Source organism: Vespula pensylvanica, chromosome 5, assembly GCF_014466175.1.
Source record: "Vespula pensylvanica isolate Volc-1 chromosome 5, ASM1446617v1, whole genome shotgun sequence".
Taxonomy (NCBI): domain Eukaryota; kingdom Metazoa; phylum Arthropoda; class Insecta; order Hymenoptera; family Vespidae; genus Vespula; species Vespula pensylvanica.
The window spans coordinates 6,959,885-6,979,862 of NC_057689.1; the positions used below are offsets into that span (position 1 = coordinate 6,959,885).

Consider the following 19,978-nt stretch of genomic DNA (forward strand, 5'->3'; position numbering starts at 1 on the left):
CGAGTTTCGCGAGTTTACCCAAGCTTACGAGGAGACTCTACACAGCTTCGTAGGAGGAGCGATTACACAGCACACGCCGATGACATCGATCCGGCGAGGAAGAAGAAGAAGAGGAAGAAGAAGAAGAAGAAGAAGAAGAAGAGAGACGAAGATCGACAAGGGAAGAAAAAAGAAAAGGAAAGAAAGAAAGATGAAAGAAAAATGAACGGGGTAAGGGAGAATAAAGATCGTGTCATGGAATTTGCTCGGCGAATGAAGATGATCATCGTTCGGCTCACTTCTTTATAATCTCTCTTTCGAATTCAGTGGTTTTCAAACTACAAAGTCTTTGTTTCCTTACAGATAAAACGCATATTAATATTAATTGTTAATATATTTTCTGTTCTTCTTTTTTTTTTTCTTCGAGAAGAACCAAGATGTCTTGCGTGTATTCGAAATATTATAATAATTAATCGATTTTGAATTATCGAAATTTTAAAGAGGAACATGATTAACAGTTTAATTTAACATTTTTCTTGAGAGTTCGATTTTTTTTTTTTTTTTTGATTTCGTGAAAGGAGAGTGTTCGCTTGAAAAAGTTTGAAAACCACTGGTTTAAATAATAAGAAGTCGTGACGTGGCATGACCTCTGATTCCGATGTCACGAGGACGCCACACATTGACCGTACTTGGTGCGTGCACGTATTGAATTTGCTACTGACGATGATGAATGCGTTGTGTGTATGTGTGCATACGAAAGAGAGAAAGAAAGAAAGAAAGAAAGAGAAATAGAAACAAATAGAGAGTGAGAGAGAGAGAGAGAGAGAGAGACAGAGAGAGACAGAGCGATAGGATATTCGGTTTTGTTTGTGTGTCAATCGAGGAATAAAGATGGAACGATGTTTCTTTCTTAATGTATATGATTATACATACGATCTAAAACGATTGAACATAAAAATGATTATAAAAATGAACAAAAAATTTCATTCATTTTTCAAGACGACACTTTACTACTTGGCTGTTGAAGAATTTCGAATGCAATTTTAATCTACCTGATCCAATAAAAATATTCTAATGATTAAATACACATTTAATCGAGGAGAATCAATCACGGAATGCAGAACCGATCGGATTTATTTGACGAACATGTCCAATTAGTGATTTTGATTTGGGCCAAGAGAAATGTCAAGCCGATCGAGTCAAGTGTCCTCTCTTTGAAAAAGGGGGGAAACCTCGGCTGTCGTTAAGCGATCATAAAAGATTATGAAAGACGATTGGTCTATGTTTCGTTTTTTTTTTGTCTTTTTTTTTTTCGTTTTTTTTTGTCACTGCCCAAATATGACTTATATTTTCGTGAATCATACTTCTCCCACAAATTGCTACAATTCAACGTAAGTACTTACATTACCCACTACTGCGTGCCAAGTGTGTCTCGACAGATCGTGTTAAATGTCGGTATACAATCGATTACAAGTTAATCTAAGGTAAAAGTTCTTACATTGTACAGTAACGTTCTTCAAAGATTTACGTAATTATGTATGTATTCATCGATCGACGCTTATTTTCTCGCTTTTTCTGTCCGTTCGGTGTTATCAAAAAGATAAAGGAAAAGAAAGAAAAAAGAAAAGAAAAGAAAAGAAAAGAAAAGGAAAATGATAGCGAATAGGCCTTGTTCATTGATTCGTTCACAATTGGAATTAATAAGAGAAACAGAATACTTAAGAAATATCTCTTTTGAACACGAATACGTAATACGTAAAATGTGTATAAAAATAATTAATGAAATAAATTGAACAAATGAATAGGATGAAATATATGCATCCAATTAAAAAGCTCGAATCGTACATAGTTTCTCAATCGAAGACAAAAGAAAAATATTGTTAAACAAAATTTTTCTTCTTCATTATTCATATCTTTCGTTTTCAAATCACCTAATCACTTTCTAAGAATTTACAGAAAATTCATATGCCTTCACATTCTCGTATTTTTTATTTTCAGCCTATATAAAAGGCATGGCTGATGAAAATATAGAGATAGATAGATAGATAGATAGATAGATAGATAGATAGATAGGTACATAGATAGATAAATAGATAGAAAAAGAGAGAGTACGTCATGATTATTCGAGCGGATATAATACGTATGTATGTATATATGTACATACGTATGTACGTATATACGTATGTATATTTTCCGAACTACCTGAACTAGTTCTACTGTGATATCCTTTTTTTTTTGTTAATTAATCAACGCTTTTTTTTTAACGTTCTCGCTCTCGCATCGCATATTTCTATATACATCGCTTATTTTAATTATCGGGTAGTATCTCGTACCCTTTTACGCTTCTCACGAAGTATGTACGCGTAATGGATGACTAATAAATACGTTTGAGGGAAGCGATAGGCAGAAGAAACTGGCTACCGGATACGTGGAGATAAGTACCGGTTAAACTTTTCGAGTCGTCAATTCTCATTGCGTTCGATCGATGTGCATTTGCCACGTGTAAAAGCCAAATTACTCTTGACATGGAAGACGAAGATTTTTACGGAGAGAAAAAGAGAGATAGAAAGAGAGCTAAAGATACAGATAGATAGATAGAGAGAGAAAGAGAAAGAGAGAGAGAGAGAGAGAGAGAGAGAGATAATGAATCTAATAAGAAAAGAAATAATTCTCTTTGTAGTTACCGCCAAGACACATTAACAACATCATAAGTTTCTCTCCGAAAAAGATAAAGATCATAATTTTCGTCGGTCACGTTTATCTTCTTCCACCGGGCTTCCCGATTTATATACAAAATTCTAATCGCGAATATTAGCACGTCCCATACGAAACAAGTATATACCTTGTACATATATTTGAATTTTTCAAAGTGTACGATATTAACGCGTTTGTGAATAATTATGATAATATTAATAGAAATATTTAATATAATATAAGATATAAGAAATGTGTTTAATCGTTTCGAAATTTATTATATCGAATATTTCGTCGGGGAATATCTTTTCGAATTATTGATCGACCCTGTACATATATGTATACAGTATATGTCTATGATAATATAGGTATATACTAGTAAATCATATCAAATCTACGTATATATTCGACGTATTATATAAGTACGCGATGATATATGTATGTTAAATACACGTATATGAGTTTATATAAATACAGAGTAAATAACTAATCTATTATGGAATAATTTTGGATTTATTCATTTAAAGAGAACAAAATCTTTCATATAAAATAGTCTTTGGTTACACCTGCTATTTTGTATGAAACATTTGAATTTTAATGGAAAAAAGAAAAAAAGAAAAAGATTTCATCTATCAATAGCTATCGACATATATAATCCGTACGTTTTCAGACATGATCAAGTAGAAATAGAATATATGTACATTATAGGTTTCGTTTCGTATGGTATTGAAGAGCTAGTTTTTAGCGAAGTACAGAGAGATAGATAGATAGAAAGAGATAGAGAGAAGAAAGAAAGAGAGAGAGAAAAAGAGAGAGAGAGAGAGAGAGAGAGAGAGAGAGAGACAGAGAGAGAAAGTCCGTGCTGCTAATCGAAAATAGCCGAAAGAAAGAAAAATTAGGAGCACTGGCTGACAATATTTATCTTAGGACTTTCTCAAAGCGTTGCTACGTCGCTGTTCGATCCTAACCTCGGCCGTGGCTGAGTTCTGCTTCTCGTTAACGCGATCCACCGTGATGAATGGTGTGACTGATGGTGTCCCGGGTATCTTTCCTTGCGGTACCACCACCTTTTCGCAAACCTCCACCACCGTTCGTCGTCTTTCAGCCGTTATTGTATCCTCGCCGAACGTTGATTGGTGATCCGTGTTGGATGTAGGCGAGGATGTGTTGGACGAAGAAGTGGATGGGGTAGATGGTGATGATAATTTCGATGGTGAATTAGAATTTACAGGAAGAGGTATTTCCGAAGCTTTAGGACTTTGGTTAGACGATGTTCGTGTCTTTGACGATGACGATTGGAGTTTTGGAGAAGATGGTGAAGTTGGTGGGCTAGCGGAGGATACCGAGCTGGTTGGTGATGATTTTGCAGGGACTGTTTTACGAGGAAGTGGCGTTGGGATTTTTGAGACTACTCTTGTAGCTTTTGAAGTGTCTTGATTTGGACAGGTAATGCTGAGGTTGTTGGTAGATGATTCTGAAGGAGGGCTCGAAGGTGTAGTATTCGAAAGACTTTCTTCGATGGAAAGAGGAGAGGAGGAGCTTTTATCGTCTGTATCTTTGGAAGTAGGTAAAGTTTCGTTGTTGTTGATAGGATCTATAGGATCCTTGAAAAGCGGTAGCTTTGGTTTGGGAAGTGTTTCGGGTGGTGTTCTTCGTGGAGGTACTCTGGGACTTTGATAGACGATCGGACGATTCGCCGTGGGTAGTGTATTAGAGTTAGTATTAACTTCTACTTGCATATGCGGGCATGATTTGTTAGTCGACCGTTCCCCAGAAGAAGTTTCAGCAGTATCCTAAGGAATTAAAGATTTATACACCAGATTGTACCGATAACCGTATCCCAAAAACAATGGAAAAAAAAGAAATAAATAAATAAAATAAAATAGATGCACAGTTATTCATTTACACGTGATAGAAAAAAAGAACCCGTGGCCGATATTTGCATCTCTTGAATTTAAAAAATAAATAGAATTATAAGCTCGAATGCGATAACGATGGTAAAAGCATAATCCTCCTACCTTCGTTGCTACTGCTTCTTGCTGATTGGCGACAGTCGTCGTAGACTCGTTCGCAACGGTGCTCGACTTCGTCGTGATCTTCTCTTGAACGGACGAAGAGGAACAAGAAGTAGACTCGATCGTTCGAAGATCCTCTGGCTTCTCCTCGACGATCGTGCTAGCGTGTACGATCTCTTCGTCGACTGGTTCATCGGCTTGACTAACCGAGCAGCTAACGTCAGCCGTATGAATGCCAGAGTCCTCGCGATCGGTATCGTTGAGAAGTTCGGCTGAAGAGGAGGAGGCTGGATAACGTCGGCCATAATCGAATTCCTCAAGACTTTGAACACGTTCGAAGGTGTCCGGGCCACTTGAAGCGTCGGCATCAAGCGAGTCGAGACTTCTATGAAAGGCTGCTCTCGGTGCTCGATATTCCGAGTCTGGTGAAGAGCTTCTCTCGCTAGGCGTCGAAGTATCGATCCTATTTTCTTGATCTCTGAAGCATAGAGAGTGTTTACCAATCGACGCTCTCTTTTCCGCGGATTCCTTGCTTCTAATCGCATCTAACGCATTTAAACGATCCTTGATCGTCCTAGCAGTAAGTTCACCGTTGTGTCTAGACTCGTGTATCGTAGCTGGTGCCGATGATTCGTCGCTGCTGCTATATTTTTCTAAAGTCGAAAGCCTTTCTCGAAGTGGTCGAACGCTTTCCAATTCCTCGGAGCTGACCTTGTGATTCCCAGAGGTAGTCTTGCTCTCTCGTTCCATCGCTTGTTTCTCCAAATGAGACAACCTCTCTCTGATAGAACTCATATCACCGGATAGTCGGTTAAGTGCCTTGTTCGATATCTTCTCGTTGTTTTCTGTTTCGAGCTTTTGCTTTTCCAGGTTCGACAGTCTCTCCTTGATCGACTTCGTGCCGGTGAAGTCACCGGAGAGCCTGTTGTTAGCTTTTTGGTCGGAGCTCTTCTGCGATGCCTTCTCAAAGATTTCTCGTCTCTTAAGGATGTCGACCTTCACCACAGGTGTCGTCGTACCTTTGTTCTCCTCGTTCAGGCTCGTCTTCGATCCATTCGTCGATGACTTAGCGTTATCCAGTTTTGCATCCAAACCCACCAAAGATCTCCTTGGTATATTTTGTGAAACTCTCGAAACGTAGCCACGAATTGCACCTTCGTACGTGTATTCCTCTGGCTCGGGCGAACTTGCAGTCGCCGTGGTCGCCGAATCGTATTCCTGATTATGATTATGATTACCATGAAAGCCATTGCCGAATGGTTTCTTCGTTGCACTCGTCGCTGTCGTCGTTGTCGTCGTCGTCGTTATTGCCGTCGACGATCTAGTCGCGTTATTGTTCACATTGTCACCGGCATCGCCGGTCACATTGTCAACATCCGAGTGGTTCTTTTCAATTTCACTGTCCCTGTCGCTCTGAAAAAAAAAGAATTACGTGCAGTTCTCTATTTATTTAATATCAAACGATCGTTCATATCGAAGTTTGTATTTATATTCACTAATAATAAATTCAATTGAAATAATTGATATACTTACGAGAACACTGTGAGCATCGTCGTGAGTATCGCCACTGACTGAACTTTTGCCACTACTGGTACCGATTCCAAGGTCGCTCAAATCGTTCGCATCCTCCTCGTGATACATGGCCAGACTAATACTCAATTTCCGACCTCTGTTACCTCGCTCTTCCATCATCTCCGAGAAAGTTTTACTTCGGCGCCGTTGTCTATCGTGTTCTTCGAGTTCTAGTTTTTTAACCTCTACCACTCGCTCGATTATGTGTTCTTGACGCTTCCTCCGACTGCTCTTCCAATTGTCTAGATTCTATGATACAACGATCATACTTTATTATTATATTATATTTTACATTGGGTGAGCGTAATAAGTATTAAAAACTTTTTTATATATTTTATATGTCATCTAATAAATTAAATATCTAAGTTGTATGTAATTCGATGTCGTTACGTTGATACATTGGTTCATTATTATTTATTAATATATTCTGAAATTCTTACCGATTGCCAATCTTCCGGATCATCTCGAACTTCTTGTTTAATCTTCTTGACTTCTTGGACTTTCTGCAATTGTTCTTGTGCCGTACGATATAAAGAACATGGTCCAACTTTGACGAATTGAAGAGGATTGGTCGCTTGTTTCGGTGGTATTTTTAAAGTTGTTTTCAATTTTGGCGGCTCGTGTGCGATCTGTAATCAATCGATTAATACATATACTCTTTCTTCCTTTATACAGTAGTAAATTTAGATCGATCGATCGTCTTTGTTATTTTCTAACGAGACTGTTTAACGACCGTAATACGCGTAACAATGCAGGTACCGTTCGTTTTGCTCGTCGAAAAGGTATGTCAGAGAACATAAATTGGTTAATCGAAAAACTATCGCTTCGCTTTCACATCCGTTTCCTGTCCTTTCTTTGTTAGATCAATGTAGATACTAAATTCTTTCGAGATTTTCTTATTTGAAACTTCCAAACGCGTTTCTAAAATTAAGTCGACCCAAATATCATATTTTCTGACGATATTTTTTTAAATTCATTTCTATAATATTTTACAGTATTTAAAAAAGAAAAAAATGTTATTCATCGTTAATTCTTTTCACATATTTCTAATATTCGACAAAGTTTACTCGAATATTTTCGAAACACCCTGTACCAGACAGAAGCCATACATACAGAGGTCATTCAAAGCAGGATACGATTTAAAACGTGTCGACTGCTTATGCATTGTACGCCGATTGCATAAGTCTTTCCGCTAATGCAACTAACGTCATACTTAGGCGAAAAACTCTAATGGCACGAAAGAAAAGAGGTAGGAGATAAGAAATGTATATGCACTTTGGCCGCTCACTTGCACTTTCCAGTCTCTCCCTATATACGCGAAGGAACAAAATAAAGTGTAATAATATTATCGAAAATAACGTTTGAACGAAGTTTATAGTTCGTCGTCTAAACGGAAGCGGAATCACGCTGGCAGTTCGTCCTTTCGAGCGTGAACATCGTAATCGATAGTTTTTACGTCGATTACCTATGTAAGAGAAAGGCTTCCCCTTTCGATTTCTTCTTTATAAGTCGACAAAATAACCGTAATCTTTCTCGTAACGCGTTTCTCCTGGTTAAATTTAATCTTAGATCACTGATTCGATTTTACGTGATTTAGAATAACAAACTATAGATTCTATCATTGGCTAATTTCCAAGCTTTACTACGTAATGATATATTACATGAGATCATCTCAAATAAATGTATCTACATTTATTCTTTTAACTAATCATTACATACATCGAATCGATTGTCTCATTGAATATTAGAAAATTCGATAAAAATTATTACCGATTATCATACAACGTTAACAATATCAATCAAAGAAATTTCAAACTCGTAAGATACAAAGTTGGATACATAGCACGTATCAAAGAAATATACGTATATTAACTCTTAACTAATCCTCGCGTTTAGACCATTCAAAAATTAAAAAAGAATTGAACGCAAAATTATTACAAATTACTGGCGAATATTAATCATATTTATCAGTGACGTTTCAAATCCATAAGAAACGATTTCATGAACGATTATATACACATACACACACGCACACACATATATATATACTATTCAAGATAAACTTTACGATTAATCGATGCGAGTAGATGAAGATTAGTGAATTCATGTGATCGTGAATGAAACGTGTTAAAAGACGTGTCGCCAAAGGATATATATATATATATGTATAAAAATAACGCATCTCTAAAACGATATAGTATAAGAGAGTACACGTCATATATACGTACGTATACATATTTATATATATATGTATATTTAAATATATATATTTACGTTTGACGTAATACAGACCATCACTCTTTCATTTCGCCGCTCTGTAGCGGCGGTTTGCGAGGCAGGCATCCTTCCTTCCTTCTTCCTTTGCCTTCTCCCTTACGGTACTCCTCCTCTTCAATGTAGAACGAATGCTCGCACGGATGAGCCCATCCTATGTCTTGTCTCTGTGAAAGACAAACAGGAAGTGTTAATGAGGAAAAGGTAACGATAACGGATTATTATAATTATTATTAACATTTATATATCCGTATTTACATATTTGAATTTATTAACATCTCATTAGCATTCTTTCTATTACCCAAATCGTCAATAGCATTCAATTTATATAAGTAAAATGGAGATACTTGATTTATTATTATATGTTTGAAATTACGATGAAATATTAATATTTGTATTATGCGATTATACGAAACATGTGATACTATAACAAAGTTTGTTAATTATATTATTGATCTATTGTCCAGGATATAATATTTCAAAAAAGAAAAAGAGATCTATGATCCTTGGAATTTTTAACATTGCGATTCGATTGAAATATGTATAATAAAACGAAGCATTTGATTTACTTTTTTATATGATCGAAATACGATGAGACATTATGTGTTCGAAGTTTGTTAAGATCCAAGTATATTACCAATAGAACAAACAGACATATTGATGTGTACACATATTATTGAAAATATTCATTAATTCTGAAATTGATTTATCGAAGAACGTCGAGGAACGAAATACGATGAATCGAACGAATTTCAAAAGTGCATTCTCGAATTCGCATATAAATAACTTGGAAGTCCAATAAATTCTCTCACGTTATTTCGTTGCTTGTTCGAATTTTCCAACTAGTTGATCGTGTTGCATTTTCTGGCATTCCACGAGAGCTTTTCTTTCATTCCTACACGTAGAAAAGCTTGAATATTCGTTTGTGTGTGTGTGTGTGTGTGTGTGTGTGAGAGAGAGAGAGAAAGAGGTGTGCCATGCGAGACGAACAAATATTATTCCAGTCAGTTTATGTTTGCGAGGCGCATCCGCCCCATGGCTTTCTATTTCGGAAGCGACGAACGTTTTCAGCTCGCTGAGCAATCGACTGAAAGGTTCTCAAGGCTGACGAGGTGTGCATTTCGTGATATCTTTTCTCGATCGTTTTTTGATCTCTTTCGATAAGAACTTCTTTGAAAGGAACGATAACTATTAAAACGTCTTTGATTATGTTTAATTTATATACGTATGTATGTATATATGGGATAAGTCAACTATTACTAACATATTAAAATAACATATTATAGATATTTATTGATTGAACAAAAAAAAAAAAATAATAGTAATAATCTTCCCTACGGTAGATAGAAATGTATAGTTTTATAATAAACGTATCATTCCAAATCGTTTTCTTCCAAGACCATTAAATAGGAAATTGTTGCGTCTGACAATAATTATTGACTCACTCTGTATGCATACGTAGTAAAATCTAACGTCTCCGTAGTAAAGGAAAGACGATGTTTGCTCGAGCAACAACCGTTAGAACTTTATCTACAATATTCGTCTTCTCTGAGATTTCCCTTCGAAAGCTGTGAAAACAGTATACTCTATAAAGTAAGATAGAAATGCGAAAGCTTTGATTCACTTTTTTACGACGATCTATCTGTGTTTTAAAACAGAGAATAAGTATTGTTATCTTGTTTAATCATGTGGAAAATAATTTTGTTCAAACAACAACAAAATGAATAAATAAATAAAGATGACAATTAAGATTAATTATTATTATTGTTTAAAAAATTAATTCCTATAATCGAATCATTTTTTTAATCCAGATTTCATTCAGTTTGATTCCTTTTTTTCTTCTTCGACACATTCCATTAATAACAATTAAAAATTACAAAATTACTAGTATTATCAATACCTGATGTTCGTTTCAATGACAATCAAACGCCGTGTGTGTTCTTTTAACTCGACGATCGAGGATCGAGGTCGAGCCATTTTCTGGTTTCGATATGTCGAGAGATAACGTCGACGTGACACTTGTCGCCAGATGTTGCGGCTCGGCTCGCTGCTCGCGCGACACGTTTCATTAAGCGTTCTACGCGTGTGGACGTGGACCACCGTAGACATAAAAGTCACCTAAGCTCGTGGCTCGAATTTTCAAAACGAAAGTCGAGAAAAAAAGATAATACATATAATCGATTCGCGATATTTTTCGTCTGAATGTACGCACCATTTTTCCCTATTTAGTTATATTTCGAGGATAATTTTCTTAGATCTTTCTCTCTCTTCCCATTATTATTATTATTATTATTATTATTATTATTTTTTTGTTTTAACGAAAGTGATCACGTCGATTACGAATTCATTTTTTTCTTCTTCATTCGATGTATATATTTATATATGTAGATATTTCGTCGTTTTTTTTTTCCAGCTTCTTTTTTATTTTTTTAACACCTTTGTTGTTGTCGTAAAATACTTGAGATTATTTCAAAGGATTACAGATATATTTTAAGATCGATAATTTCGAAAAAATGGATAATACGAAGTAATAAATTTTATATGGAAATTATATTATTGAAACAGGTCTCGTTCGAATGACTATTTCGATTGGCCTGAGATGATTAGGAGAAAATCGTGGTGCCGTAAATTCGACGACAAACGACGAGTCGTGATTTCGACACGCTCTGTAAATTTCTAAGTCGAACGGTAGAAGGATGGGTGGAGCCGATAATAACGACGCTGACAATTACAGTGTCGATCTAGGCAATGCGGATTTCGAACTTCGATATGTTCTTGAATTTGCACTGCGTATCGCATTATTTCCATTTTGCCCTCTCTCTCTTTTTCTTTTTAATTCGAGTCTTATCAGACTCTTGATTGATTTACGATTATTATCAAATAATGTCCCCTAATTAAATTACTGCTCGTTATTTTGAGCGATGAATCATCGATCAATGCAATCGTAAAGTTTTTAAGAACATTTCATTGTAAAAGCGAATGAAAAGTTGTCGATTGAATCAGAAAATATGATTTTTGAAAATGTTATATATGCATATGAAACAATGTGTGCGTTTATATATATCTTTTTAACATACATATATGTTGTTTATATTTTATAACAAAAATTATACACCTAACTACTTGCATTTGTACATATGTATAGGTTACTGTAAAACGTGTTTCGTCCGTTTTGAAAGTAGTTAGACGTTGGTCATTCTGCTTGATACGCTCGTAAATATCTTGATATTATCTACGATTATCTCACTCGATTCATACACTATATGGTATACGGTTCTCTCTCTCTCTCTCTCTCTTTTTTTTTCAAGGAACCAATTAACACTATTATCCGCTGTTACATCTATGCTATGCCTCGGTAAGCAATTATTACGTGGAAAGCATGGATCGTATAGGATATTTTCTAAAGAGTAAGATAGATCTTCTTAAGTTTTGTACTTTCGCTTGTATCGACACCGTTCTATAACGCTTCTCTAACGTACCTTTGATATGCTGTTAATTTTATAGATTTCCGGCGAGCCCAAGGAAATCATTATTCGAGCGCGTGCGAAAGAGAGAGAGAGAGAAAGAGAGAGAGAGAGAGAGAGAGTTGGATCTAAGCCTTTTCTAATTACTAGCTGTAGGTAACCTTAATTACACGAGCTACGATCGTAAATATATCGTTGGAAACGATCACTAAAAAATCCTCGAAGAGTTTTAACTCGATTCGACTCCGATCTATACGATCTTATATGCATTTATATCGTAAGATTGATCGAACTATCGATCGGAAGGAATATATAAAAGATATAATAATTTTTCTTCGAACAATTTTACGAGATAATTCGAGATACTCTCGCGAGATGAATCTCTCCTAACGAAGAAAAGAATATCTTCGTCGTTCTTTCCTTCCTCTTCATCCTCTTCATTTTATTCGAGGAACTCGTTTCAAAGAGGCCGAGAGGATCGAAGGCCCATCGATCGAGCTGATCGTCTTCCAATGCCGTACGCTGAGACAGCGGCAGAGAGGGTGTAATAAAAACGCGAAGATGAAGATAAAGGAATTTCTGGCTAGGGGGTCGCGACCCGAAAGACCTTGCGATGAACCTTGATACAACGAGTCGGCATATTTCTACGCTTGCTACGCGTACCGAAGGTACGTAGAGAAAGAAAGAGAGAAAGAAAGAAAGAAAGAGAAAGAGATAGACAGATAGAAAAATAAAACACACATGGATCTATCTTTCTTTTTAATATTTCTATTTTCTTCTTTAAAGGTCAAATCGATCTTTTCCTTTTTTTTTTTTCGAGATTTATGAAAAAATTAAAATTCAATAAAAGATACAAGATGCGTCGGTCTATCTCTTACGTTCTATACGAGGTCTTAACTGTCTGAATGCGTTACTGCATTCGTTTCTCAAAATATCAGAAAAAGAAAGAAAGAGAGAGAGAGAGAGAGAGAGAGAGAGAGAGTAGCGAAACGACAGACAAATCGTGCGATAAATCGGCTGATTCGCCAAAATATTCTCGTATTTTTGATATCTTACGAGTCTCTCCGAGCTTTCCTCGTCGTTCTTCTCTCTTAGGAAAGCTATCTCTTTCTCTCTCGTTTATCACTCTCTACTTTCATCGTACTTTCGCACAATTTTTACAAACTCTATCATATCGAATTTATAAGTAATCTCTTTAGAATTGAAAGAATGTCTTCAAATTTTTATACACATTTATTATACCTCTGTACGTCATGTAACCTACGTATATCGAAATCATTAATCTCTCTTGAAACTCATTTGTTTGAAATAAAAAAATTAAACTTAAAAAGCAAAATCTCGATACAAGCTCACATACATAAACACCTACATTTTTCTATAGGTAGATAAAAAAAGATATTATCTTGAAAATCGAACGCGTGTTAATATCCTATATAAATCTAACAAAGAAAACAAGAGAAAGGAAAAGGAGGACAACACGAGGCGGAAACTCCACCCGCCGAAACTTAATCGTGATCGTAAACGTGATGCGCGTTTTCGCGCGGGCACACATTCTCTAACGCAAGATATCTCATCTCTCTCTCTCTCTCTCTCTTTCTCTCTTTTTTTTTCTTGATCTCACTCGCGACTACGATTTCATATCGCCAGGAAGAAGCGCCGTAACGTTTTATGGTACATAAAACGGTGGACTTTATGCCAACATGGCTCGGGTGAACCTTTTATTAAACTATGTCATGATGTTTTACGGTCACGGAGCAGCACTCGAACGAACGCCTGCTCGTAAGTAGGCAGCACGCTTGTCCTCCACCTCCTCCTCCTCTTCCTTCTTCTTCTTTTCTTCCTCTTCTTCCTTTTTCTTCTTCTTCTTCTCCTCCTCCTCCTCATCAAGATTCCAAGTGTTGTTGGCAGTCCTCCTGATGATTACTCGAAACGCGTGTTTCCGTTAAAACTCGTGTCTCCGTTAACCAGTTGCATTCGAATTCTATCTATTGTATCATACGTATTTTCGTGCAATTGAATATTCGATCGTGTTAATAAATTTTCCTTTATATATATATATATATATTTTTATTCTTCTTCTTCTTTTTCTTCTTTTCTTTGTTTTATATATAAAGAAGATCTTTTATTTCTCTTTCTATTCAAAGATATATAATCTTACTAATCGCCTATCAATAAGTTTTCTATAACATTTTTGTAATTCTATTTTTTCCTTTTCAACCCGATCATAATAAACTCTCGATCCGCAAATACGCAGATACATCTATTCATATTTTATTCTTCCTCCTCTTACTCGAGCGTGACGAGTATCGCGTATTAAACTAGTTAAAGAATAAACAAAATGGAAAAGAAAACTGCGCAAACATTCGAGTTAGTAGTATCGAGAATTATCTTCGCAACTTATCGAGCTTTTATTTCGTTCCATTGAGAAATTTTCCGTACGACGAAACCACTTATTCGATGAAAATTTTAATGATACGCTTTTTCCTCGATCTTTCGATTTTTTAGAAAAATTTGCTCGAGTAGAAAAGAGGAAGAAAAAAGGAGATAGATAGATAGGTAGATATATAAATAAATAAAAAAAAAAAAATTAAAAAATGATCAAAAAGAAGAAGAAGAAGAAGAAGAAGAAGAAGAAGGAGAAGAAGAAAGAGCAAACTCGAGAGAGGCGCGGTTCACGGATATACTCTCGATACGCTCGTAATACGCGATATATCGTCGTGGTATTAATAGTTACGACGTCGATCCACGACGTGCGTTTATTACTCGCGTATATTTTCTCTTACCTCCTCCGCATTCGCCTCGTGTAAATTACACAATGTTAAGTTACGTACGTATACACCCATAGCTAAGCTAGATACCACACGCGACTCTTTCTCCGTCTCTTCTAACTCTCTTTCTCTTTATTTTGTATCTTTCATTTCTCTCATCCTTTTCTTTCTTTCTTAATTTCTTCTCTCTTTCTCTCTGTCTCTGTCTTTCTTTCTCTTTTTTAAAGATCTTATTGCTGCTGGTGGTCGTTTAGAAATGCCATGAAACTAATGGTTCAGTAAGAATTAATGAAACGATTCGTCTTGGATCGCACTCCCGCAGTGGTTTGCTTTTTTTATTCTCTCTCTCTCTCTCTCTCTCTCTCTCTCTCTCTCTCTCTCTCTCTCTCTCTCTCTCTCTTTCTCTCTTTCGTTTGTACGTCCTTGGCGAGAGCACGTTGCAGAACGATTTCAATCCGAGTCAGAAGTCTTAAAAAATAAACCAATTCGATCAGATCCAACGAATTACATCGTTGATTAAACAGAGCTAAGATGGATTAGATCGTGAGAACGATAACATTTGTAAGAAAGAAAGAAAGAAAGAAAGAAAGAAAGAAAAAAAAAGAAAAGAAAAGAAATTAACGTGGTTGATGATGAACCAATCGTACACGTTACCACGTCTATTCTATAATTTTTCTGATCGATGAAAAACTGCGTGCATATAAATATTTTAGATACGCGTTTGATTCGAGAAAAAAAGAAAAAGTACAATTGCGCTTTCAATTGCATGTTTAGTTTAATAAGAATATCAAAACTTAGAACGTCGATTGTTATTAAACAAATTAGATCAACAAATATTTATAATTTATAATTTGCGATTTTTTAAATATGATTTAGAGAGACTCTAGAAATTTTTAAGTTCGAATGAAAATTGAAACGAGCACATGTGCTGCTATCCATTGTCTCTCTTTTTTTTTTTTTTTTTTTTGAAGAAACGAAGGAGAGAGCGAAGCAAGTTCCTCTATTGTTTCTTTTTTTTTTCTTTCTTTTCTTTAGAAAAAGAGAGGGCATCGCCCTGACCGTGACCTAGCCACCACTATGTCTCCTGTAATGAACGCACACACGTATGTATGTATACGTCGTCTTAAGATTCGACGAAAAATTTTCATTTCTTTTTCATTTCCCTTTCTTTTTCTTATTTAACTAGACTCATTGTCGTGTCAAGCAAATACGAACGATGAAACGAGTATTGACAGGTGTGACTGAGTTGAATTTAATTTACATTTACATTTACATTTGCATTTACATTTACATTTACATTTACATACGTTTCCCTTCGCCATCGTCAAAACGTACGTCGTGAGAATTCTTAGCGTTAATCGTACAACAGGTAGATACGTAAGGATGGTACATCGCGATTTAAAGTCACTTTCTCCGCGACATGCTCGACGTTCCACTCGGTCGAAATTCCTCAATGTCGATTTTCTCTCTTGTAGGTACGTAGATACGTAAAACACGAGAGAGAGAGAGAGAGAGAGAGAGAGAGAGAGAGAGAGAGAGAGAGAGAGAGAGAGAGAAACGACAAGGGAAAAAAAAGAACAAAACAAAAAAGTCGAACAACGTATAAACCTAATATACAGAAATAAATCCATATACAAAACGTGAACCACGAATATGATCCCAATGAATATAATTATCGCAAATAATTATTAATTTAATGTATTGTAATTCGTACAAAAATTGAAAGTTATAATTTTGAAAGAAAAAAAAAAAAAAAAAAAAAAGAAGAAAGAAAAGAAACAAGTGATTTAATACGACGTAATAATTAATTACTATAGTATAAATAATAGATATGAAGGTATACACAAGTGTCTGTGAAAGAGCGCAAAAAAAGACATGAGAGAAAAAGAAAAGAAAAGAAAAGAAAAGAAAAGAAAAAGAAAAAGAAGAGAGAAAAGAATAGAAAAAGGAGATAATGAACCTGGTAATCTTGAAATTCAGATTCTCAGCTTTTAACGAGAAGAGCGCGCATACGGTGCACGAGAATAAGTGGGAAGGCAAGCCAGTGCGTAATGCGCATGCCGTATAATAGAGTCGGCTACTCGGCTGCGGTTTTCAAATTGATTTTCCGCGGTAGTTCTTGATCGATGCTTTACCATTACCCCTTCCTCTCTTCCGGCGTTACTCGCAAGAGGGTAGTAATTCGATTCCTGGTAGGTGATCGTCGACGAAGTCTCGAGCTTACGACTCGAACCGCCACAAGAGTCCGATAACTTTGATTTTTTTTTCAAACTCTCTTCCTTTTTCTCTTTTTCTTTCTTTTTCTTTATTATTATTATTATTATTATTATTATTATTATTATTATTATTATTATTGTTATTACTTTTTATATATATATATATACCTTTTATGATATTCCCGCGAAGAGCGAAACTAATCACAATTTGTTTCTCCGTTAATGAAAACGACTAGCGATCGTTTCGATACTTATCGATCGCTAGCTGCTAAACGATAAGACATCAAAGTATCGATCATGATTATCTTTCATATACGATTAGTATCGCGATATTCCTGTTATTATTCATTAGCGTCTATCATGATCAATAATATTACAGTTTGATCGTCAAACTTTTTGCGTGATATATTTCGATAGGTATAATAATTTATCAATTATTATCAATTTATATTATACGAATCTTTCAATCTTTTTTCGTTCGAAGAAATAAAAAAGAAAATATCGAAACTCGAAGCTCGAATCTTTCTTCTTCTTCTTCTTCTTCTTCTTTTTCTTCTTCTTTTCTTCACTGGAGGGTTTCGTATCGATGGTTTCGAGCAAGCGGCGAAAGGGCGGCATTAATCCGCCATTAATGGCGGGTTCCCACGGCTGTCGGGAATATTAATGACCCACTTACGCCGACAATAATGTGTTTATAGCTGCAATTTACGATCGCGACGAGGACGATGAGAGTACTCGCTCGATCCCACATCGTCGTTCGGTACTCGATATTTTCCTCATTGAATATCATACTTAGCGACGCTTCGAACTGCGATTTACGACGCTTCTTCTCCTTCTTCTTCTTCTTTTTCTTCTTCTTTTTATTCTTATTCTTCTTCTCCCTTTCTACGATCCTTCGCGTGCGAGTAAACACGCGCTATGATTAACGTCGATTCTGTAATTGGTAGATCTCTACGTCGAATTCTTTCCTCGTCTCTTTGATCTTTTCCTTTCCTTTTCTTTGTTTCTTTTTCTTTTTCTTTTCTTCTTTCATGAACAATCTCGAATCGGATATATATATATAAAATGTTCAAAGATTAGTAAGGAATTTAGAAACCAATTTTTGTTTGCTTAATACGCGTGAAAATATTAAATAAACTTTATACTGGTTATGTTTTATCTCTTTTCTATCTCATTTAGTTACTCGTAAGTATCTCTCGATCTCTATCTCATCAATCATCTCTAGGTTTCCAACGTGACTCTAACGTGCTGAATATAAAGTATCCAATTACTAGCGCGTTAACATCGCTGCTTTTTTTACGATCATGTTTATAGATAAAATTGGCATATATGTATTATATATGTCAATATGTATAATATATATATATGTACATATATATAATATGTATATATATATATATATGATACACGAAGGAAAATTTATCTAGAAAATACGTCTTCCTTGAAATAATCGTCCGTTTTTGATTAAGTCGTAACACATTTATAGATTACGAATAATATATCGATTTTAACGAATTTCGATTCTGACGTTAAATAAAATTTACGTTGTGATTTACTAAAAGAAAACTTTCATTAATCAATAAAAAAGATTGCAACTTATTTGATCAATATTTTTAAACACTCGATCAGTATTTATAATAAAATAATAGCACGTAATATAAGCAACGTAGTAATCCTGACACAATTATTTATACATACTGATTTTTATATTACAAAATCCTTACTGTTAATTAATAAAAATACTCGAATAAATACAAATAGAAAACAAAGTCTAACGATTTATCTAATTTGATGAGAATGTAATCCGTTTAAGAGTATCGAAAGGATCGTCAAAGTTCGGTTTGACGAGTAAATTGCAGGAAGAGCGTGTGGTTACGTGTTTCTATAAAAAGAAAAAGAAAGAAGAAAGAAGAAGAAAAAGAAAAAAGAAAAAATCACGTCGTTTGGAGCATAGCATAACCGTTAATATTCGCGATATCTCGAGGTAAGAGCGTGACGATTCGACGGAAGACACGAGCACCGCTATCCCTTCGTATATACGTATATAAATACTAGAAGACTTTGTGGATAACGAGAGTGTAGGTAGCAATATAAGAGACCCGACGAGCTGCCGCTACTACCGTGAATATACTCCTCTCTCTTTCTTTCGTCTTTCTACTAGTATATATACCTAGTTCATAGCGTGTAGAAGCAAGGCAAGGTTTACGTGCAACGACAGAACGACGTTCGGTAGCGTTCGAACGACGTCGTAATGGCGCCGTGCTTGCTCGAACTTGTTGCGCAATGTTCCTCTCTCTTTCTTTCTCTCTTTTATAGTGTAACACGGCTATCCGTAAATCTTTAACAACGAGGTGCTAGATCCGTGCTACCGTCTTTCTCTCTGTCTGTCTCTTTCTCTCTCTCTCTTGACTTTTAGATCTTTGAACTTAATAGCTTTTATATGTACCAGGAAGAATCTCAAACATTAGGAAAAGATAAATCAATTTTGTGTATTTCCCAAGGAAAAAGTTATATATATATGTATATATCATCGCAACATTAAATATTTCTGCGTATGCGCTGTCCTTTTTTTGTCTTGTCATCTCTCCTTTTGCATATTAGCAACTTATAGGTGTGTTAAGTAAGAGTTAACGGGATGATGACTGATTCGATGATGAATACCGTTTAATGTCAATAAACCATCAGAATCATGACACTTATTTACATACATATACATACGTTAATAATAATTATTATTATTATAATTATTATTATTATTAAAAAAAAAAAGATAAAGAGGAAGACACATTTTTCTTTCTTTCTTTCTTTCTTTCGATACGAGTTTTATATATATATATATATACATATACACATATACATATATACATACACATATATAAAGACGTTCGATTATTTACGAGACTGCCAAGCCATTATTTCGCGAGAACGCTATGCTGACAATAATTATAAAGCTGTGGAGGTTGCATTAACGGTACGTTTCGTGCCTGCCGATCCAA

The 19,978-nt window shown here is 35.3% G+C and overlaps 1 protein-coding gene across 8 annotated transcripts in view; it reads right to left on the reverse strand.

Annotated features, from left to right (window-relative positions):
• LOC122629147 (PHD finger protein rhinoceros) overlaps positions 1–19,978 on the reverse strand; it is an 89,367-nt gene that overhangs the window by 7,935 nt on the left and 61,454 nt on the right. For 7 of the 8 annotated variants that reach the window (XM_043812224.1, XM_043812227.1, XM_043812223.1 and 4 more), the window contains 5 exons: positions 8,553–8,701; positions 6,701–6,889; positions 6,222–6,509; positions 4,692–6,101; positions 3,642–4,466 (listed from right to left, as the gene is read on the reverse strand). In XM_043812224.1, coding sequence (XP_043668159.1) covers positions 3,642–4,466; positions 4,692–6,101; positions 6,222–6,509; positions 6,701–6,889; positions 8,553–8,603 — 2,763 coding nt within the window. In that variant the 5' untranslated portion in view covers positions 8,604–8,701. The remainder of the gene's footprint in view (positions 1–3,641; positions 4,467–4,691; positions 6,102–6,221; positions 6,510–6,700; positions 6,890–8,552; positions 8,702–19,978) is intronic. The other variant, XM_043812230.1, reaches the window with a different exon arrangement.